We start from the raw sequence: 7,125 nt of genomic DNA on the forward strand, positions 1-7,125 counted from the left end.
TCTACTCTCTGTGAGTGAACTTACTGAAGTATATCATTACCATTAACCTGACTGGGTCGCATTCCTTTCCAGTGGTCATTTTATGGATCACAAAAGCCAAATATCTACACTAAAGAGGCACATGAATACTTTTCATCATTTCACAGGTCCTCATTCTAATTCAAATTTTTATAACGATTATCAAGTATTTCAAAATATAGGCATTAAGTTTGAAACTACTTTCGAAGAGGAGAAACAGAGCTATATAATAGCTCTGAACTGTAAGTCAGGCTGATTTGGAGTGAGTTAAAAGGAGCTGAACTGAAATGATAATGCGCTTGTGGGCAGGTCTACGGCAGCCTTTTATTAAAGGACTCTTTGTTGACTGTTTGTTCCGGGTCATTTTGATTGACTAAAGTTGACTAAAGCCAGGACTCGCGGAAAAAAAAACAAAAAACAAAACAAGCCATTGAGAGTACTTGAGCAGCTTGCTCACTTTGGATTACAGCAAAGTCTTCAGACTGACATGTAGATAAGTAAATAAATCATTTAATGGTTAGTAATAATAATAATAATAATAATAATAATAAACAACCCTCTAGAAATCATTACCATTTTAAACAAATAATAAATAATTTAATCAATTTAATGATTCATTATTATTAATAGTAATAAAAAACCCTCTAAACATCATACAATAAAGCAAATAATAAATAAACGTATGTATTGCTTAATAATAATAATAATAATAAACAACCCTCTATAGATCATTATCGTTTTAAACAAACAAATAATGTAATCATTTATTAATAATAATAATAATAATAATAAACAACTCTATCATTACTATTTAAAAATATATATAATATAATTTATTTTTTGAATAATAATAATAATGAAACAACCCTCTATAAATCATTACCATTTTAAACAAATAAATGCTGTAATTAATCTGTTGATTAATAATAACAATAAACAACTCTCTATAAATCATTACCATTATTTATTTATTTATTTTTACAAAAATTACATTATTTATTTATTGAATAATAATAAGAAAATAAATAATAATGAAACAACCCTCTATAAATATTACCATTTTACACTATTATTATTAATTAATTTATTGATTAAATTATTAAACAACCCTCTTCAAATAATTTCCATTTTAAACAAATAAATATTGTAATTAATTTACTGAATGATAATAATAATAATAATAATAATAATAATAATAATAATAATAACCAACCCTCTAAAAATCATTACAATTTAAACAAAATATTTATTTATTTATTCATAATAATAATAATAATCAACCCTCTGGAAATCATTACCATTAAAAATTGATACAATTACATTTATTTATTGATTAATAATAATAATAATGATCTGCTTCTCATTGCAGGTGGCTCCTGTAATAAAGTCTTGAAGCCAAAAGACATTATCTCTCTTCTCTCTGCCCAGAATGTGCCAACCTAGTCTTGAACCGAATCAACCTGGCCCTTTTCCTTCTGACAAAAGACACTTTGGTGTAGAATGAAGCTCTCTCACGCTCTCTAAGACAACCTGCACAAAGACACAGCCTGCCAGCTGCATTCAACTACTGCATCTGTAATGAACACTGTTATCAGCTGAAACACACAGCAGCCAATGTTTGTGATTGCTACTGGCTGGTATATAAGACTATCGGAAATATGAATCAAAAATATCATATCAGTTTCATATTGTTTAATAGTGCAGTTACAACAGCCACTATAATAAAATAACGTTTTGATAATGATGAAGCAACTTGCTTCTTGCTTCGACAAATAAATGTTTGTTGCATATGATCATAATTACATTAAGTACTTTCTTAAAAAGTTCAAGTGATTACACAAGGCAATACACAAAACACATTTTTTCCATATGTGCAACATGACAGACAACATATATAAGTGCTGTAGTTTAAGGCAATGTTAAGGCAGTTATTCTTGGCGAATACAAAATACACTTTCAAGTGAATTTGATATCAAATTCAACAATCCCTGATAGTTTTACACCAGAAATGTAATGGGTCTCTACAAACACCATTTTTATTTCATAATTACAGTGGATATAAAAAGTCTACACACCCCTATTAAACAGCTGTGATGTAAAAATTGTAAAAAAAAAAAAAAATATGTAATGTAAAAATTGTCACATGTAGGGAGTAACCAGTACTTGCCAGAAAGAGCTGACTATCTTTTAATGTTGCCCTTTGACAGCCTCTCTGACAAGTTTTCTCTTTGTCCTCTGGACACGCTGTTCTTGATAATGTCACTGTTGTGCCATACTTTCTGTCTTCACTGTGTTCTAAGGTATATCTAATGCCTTGGAAATGTTTTTGTAAGCCATTAAAAACTGCATAAGTGTGCACACCTTTTTAAGGGCCATCTTGGCATGGCCATTTTTGGTCACAAGACCGTAACAACGGTCGTCTACAGGTACTGTATAGAGGATCAAAGACGACCCTTTTCACGGTCTTGTAACCAAAAATGGCCATGCCAAGGTGGCCTCTTTTCTCTTGGCATAACCACGTCCATATTCTCCTCTTTCGCTTCCTCCTCTGTGTGTGGAGTAGTATATAGTATGCAGTATGCCTATACAGTGTGCACAAAACAGTAGGCGAAAAGTCTTTGGATGACCTACTACTTCCGAAGTGCACATTCGATGGTCACTTCACTATCCCACGAAGCCACGGGAGAGGATTTGTCCATTTTTAACACAGCCACATACCCAGTTTTAAAAAGGTGTGCACACTTATGCAGTTTTTATATTAATAATTTTTCTCTGAAATGTGTCACTTTTGGTTTTCAGTGGTATTGCATGGGTTGTCACTTTTAAATTAGAGGTGCAAAAGTTCTGTAATGATTTATCTTTGTTTTATTTTTTACATCACAAAAACCAGCTGTTTTTAAAAGGGGTGTGTAGACTTTTTACATTCATTGTAGCTATAATAAAGTATTGTGATCAGTTATAATAAAGTGTCTGCACTCGGTACCTCTCAGGTTTTTCCCCTTGACTTTATTTGCTCCGTCTTTGGCACAGTTGTGATTTCAGGCGTCATGTGTTTCCTCTTTGGCTAATGAACTCCTATTAAGAGTCCTGCCTATTGATCTTTCTAAGCCTCTTCATTTTCTCCTGCCGGACTGTTTCTGATTCCAGACAAGAAATCTCAGTGAGCCTCTGAACAAAAGATGCTGAGGCACCCAAGTGTGGATCAGGGTACGACTGGCCTGAAAAACAATTACCGGCCCACAGGCTGGTTAGACAAGAGCACAGTTTGCTTATTCAGGTTTACACAGGTAACACTCTCCTCGCCTCATACAAAAGACTGGGGATTTCAATAAAGGCCTAGTGTCTGGCAGGGAGGACGTGAGGTATGTGTGTACTTAAGTGTTAAAGGGATAGTTCACTTTGAAATTAACTTTTGGTATGTTTTAGCTTACCTCTAGGGCATCCAAGATGTAAGTGTCTTTGTTTCCGCAGTAGTTTCAATTTTGATATTTTTAAGTCAAACCGTTCTTGTCTGTCAGTCATATAATGCAGGTCTATGGTCACTGTCTCAAAGAGCATGCACAGAGAAGTCCAAATTAAACAATTCCCCATCGTAAGTACACATTGATGGCCTAAGACACGAAACGAGCGGTTTGTGTGAGAAAACAAACAGTATTTATATCGTTTTTACCTCTTGTACACAACCACGTCCAAGTGATCTGAGGGCGCGCACGCTTCCTGGTGTGTGACGTGTGCGCGCGTTCTGGCTTAGTCTGCGCAAGCGCCGGAAAGTGTACAAGAGGTAAAAACAATATAAATACTGTTCGTTTTCTCACACAAACCGCTTGTTTCATGTCTTAGGCCATCAATGTGTACTTACGATGGGGAATTGTTTAATTTGGACTTCTCTGTGCATGCTCTTTGAGACAGTGACCATAGACCTGCATTATATGACTGACAGACAAGAACGGTTTGACTTAAAAATATCAAAATTGAAACTACTGCGGAAACAAAGACACCTACATCTCGGATGCCCTTGAGGTAAGCTAAAACATACCAAAATTTTATTTCAAAGTGAACTATCCCTTTAAGTAATGTTTGTGAGCTCATGAAAACACATGCACATGTGCACATTCATAAATGTCTGTGTTGTGAATCTGTAACAGGAGTGAAGCGAGAGATCTCACCTGTTAAACACTGAGAAAACATCTAAATAACACATACGATGTGCTAAGTTTACCCGCACCAACTGACATAAATCAACTTAAAACAATAGTCTACTTAGAAGTGTTATCTATGGAAACTTGTTTAAGCCACAGAATAAAAGTAAAAACTTGTTATCTCACAATTCTGACTTTTTTTTCTTACTCAGAATTGTGAGTTACAATTCTGGCTTTATTTTATTTTTTTCAGAATTCGGACTTTATACCTTGCAACCGTGAGTTTATACAATTGCGAGTTATAAAGTCAGAATTGTGAGAGATAAAAAGTTGCAATTACCTTTTTTATGTTTTATTCATGTTTTTATTCCATTGTGTTTTATTCCATAGTTATCAACATAGTAAATGACAATAAATCAGTTAATCACTGCTAACTTGATAAAGAAGAAATGCTCACTTTTGTTGTTAGCACCAACAGGGAAGAGATTGCGGACTCTGTTTGTTACCCTTGGCCTGAAAAAAAAAAAAGAAATGCAAGGAATAAGACAAGAGAGAGTGAAATATACTATAAACAGTACACATATGCATAGCCAAATACAAAGAATAAATGTTATTTACCTTATGTTATTAAATGGTATTACCTGTTTTTATAGTTTTGAGATAAACAGAGTCTTCCACTGACAGATGGAGTGGTGGCCGGTAACAGAACTGATGGAAGTGAGGTCAAATAATCAGACCTGGAATTGATGCAAAGAATATTAGTAAATTAAGAAAATCATAATATCGCAAGCAGTTTTGAAGAGCTCACCCGTAAATATGTGGTCTTGGGTCGCGCGGGGAAAGTTCTTTGCGGTAGGCAAATTTGGTTAAGTTGTGAGAATGATAAACATGGAACTCCTGAGAAAGTGGACTTGTGGGGTTGTGGTTAATCAAAACTCTGTCTGCTTGGAAAAAGAAACATTTTGATGTTACAAACCTTTAAAATTTCCTGAGAAAGTGGCCATTTAACCTCTTTTATCTAAAATAATTGCAAAAGCATTCCCTGACCAAATTTACTTAGATCTAAAGAGATTGTTTTATGCCAATAGACTATAAATTTAACTGCTGCAAACAAAATATTACTGTGTGAATGTTGTGAGCGCCATCTACTGGTTACCCCACTGAAACTACCAATTACACATTTGTTCCATCTCATCAAATAATGATGTGACAGTATCATAAATCTGAATACACACATAGTACTAAGACACTTTCTCTTGGCATTTACCCATTTGTATATTAACAATAATGATACAATATGTGTATCCAGCATGATTTATATGAATGGAAAGAGGGAAATAACCTACCTCTTATTTCATTAGTGACGCACGTTCCATTTCTCCATCGTTTATCAAATAATAAATGACGTCCAGAAATATTTATTTCACGGTCTTTGGCTAACAATGGAAGCAGAGACCTGAAAAGAATGTAGAATTTGGTTTAATTCATTCTGCCATTTGTAAGTGTTTGGTTTGACCCAAAACCATCTCGATATTTGCATAGGTTTCTCTGGAAGTTTCATATGAGGTAAAAACTGACAAAAATGTAGAATGATTGCCATTTTAAAGAGATAGTTCACCCAATATGAAAATGCTGTCATAATTTACTCACCCTCAAGTTGTTCCAAACCTGTATGAGTTTCTTTCTTCGGATGAACACAAACTAATATATTTTGAAGAATGCTGGTAACCAAACAGTTGACGGCAACTTAGCCATTGACTTCCACATTGTAGAAAAAAATAAATACTAGGCCTATGATATGGAGGTCAATGGGGCCCATCAACTGTTTGGTTACCGACATTTTTCAAAATATCTTCTTTTGTGTTCAACAGAAGAAACTCATACCGGTTCGGAACAACTTAGGTAGCCATGATGACAAAATGTTCATTTTTGGGTGAACTTTCCCTTTAATTTACGATGATACAGTTCTTCAAAGAACGTACACAAAAACAACAACATTATCAGCATATCCTAAAAATCATATGGTTTTGTTAGTGTAACTTACTCACCCATTAGTAATAGAGCTGTGATGCTCTAGATCCCTGGAATCTACAATGTCATTAAATGTACATGTTAATAAAACACCAGATACAGACTATTATCTACAGACTCTTCAGCATGCTGAACGTTTAATTAAACGTTATAAATACATCAAGAGAATATTATTGTATATTGTTGAAGAGACATTAACTATTAAGCTGCCCTCTTTATCTGCCCTGCATTCAGTAGCCGGTAAATGACTCACAGCTCGGGCTGCATGGATATTTCTCCCTCGCTGAGAAAACATTCATCCTGGATTCCGCAGACGTGTAGCATCCAGAAACTGGAGGACTGGAGATGTAGTTGGAAGAACAACTGGGTCGCGCGTCTGTAATGTCCTTCATTATCAGACGATATTCAGTTGGCACTGGCAGTGAGATCAGTTTGGGTCTAACGACTCTATTAGGTTTCATCTCCACTTTTGGATGTCAGACAGACTATAACGTAATTTTAGTACGTTTAAGTAGGCGTACACTAATAATTACGGGCATTATTTCAATAATATAGGCCTATATCGGTCAATAAAAGTAAAAAATAAAAAAAACAAAAAAGGAAGCGGATAGTCTATTGCGTCGACGTTGCCACAGTTACTACTACCAAAACCACGTGACACAAGAATTTAGTGACAAGGTAAACTCAAAATGTGATTTTACAAATAATCGCACACGTGTATATAAATAAACCACACGCGGTTTGTTGGTTTGAGTTAGTGGGGTCAGCATGAACAATAGAAAAATAGCTTGGATTTATGTATGAATGTAAAAATGCTGAATACAGCATTTTATTTTATTTTATGTAGCCTACTTATATTTTTTACTGTATTGAAATAAAAACTAATGTTATGAATGCTTAAAATTCGAATTTAACCAGCACTTCCCAAAATACATGT

The 7,125-nt window shown here is 34.3% G+C and overlaps 1 protein-coding gene across 3 annotated transcripts; it reads right to left on the bottom strand.

The window, feature by feature from the left end:
* Positions 1-1,489: 1,489 nt before the first annotated feature.
* Positions 1,490-6,740, bottom strand: cUnh8orf89 (chromosome Un C8orf89 homolog). Of its 3 annotated transcripts, XR_013820119.1 has the most exons (8): positions 6,442-6,740; positions 6,206-6,245; positions 5,504-5,613; positions 4,966-5,101; positions 4,799-4,894; positions 4,615-4,670; positions 3,002-3,236; positions 1,490-1,548 (listed from the first exon to the last, which is right to left on the bottom strand). XR_013820119.1 is itself a non-coding variant. In XM_079862418.1 (7 exons), exons 1-7 carry the CDS (start codon positions 6,647-6,649, stop codon positions 3,097-3,099), a joined length of 783 nt encoding a protein of 260 aa, XP_079718544.1. In that variant the 5' UTR covers positions 6,650-6,740; the 3' UTR covers positions 2,917-3,096. The 3 variants fall into 3 exon arrangements, 2 of the variants coding, with proteins under 2 accessions (XP_079718544.1, XP_079718543.1); XM_079862418.1 differs by lacking the exon at positions 1,490-1,548 and having other exon boundaries at positions 2,917-3,236; positions 4,966-5,098; XM_079862417.1 differs by lacking the exon at positions 1,490-1,548 and having other exon boundaries at positions 2,917-3,236.
* Positions 6,741-7,125: the final 385 nt, after the last annotated feature.

This window comes from Squalius cephalus (genome assembly GCF_949319135.1).
Source record: "Squalius cephalus genome assembly, chromosome: 25".
In the NCBI taxonomy this organism is placed as follows: Eukaryota; Metazoa; Chordata; class Actinopteri; order Cypriniformes; family Leuciscidae; genus Squalius; species Squalius cephalus.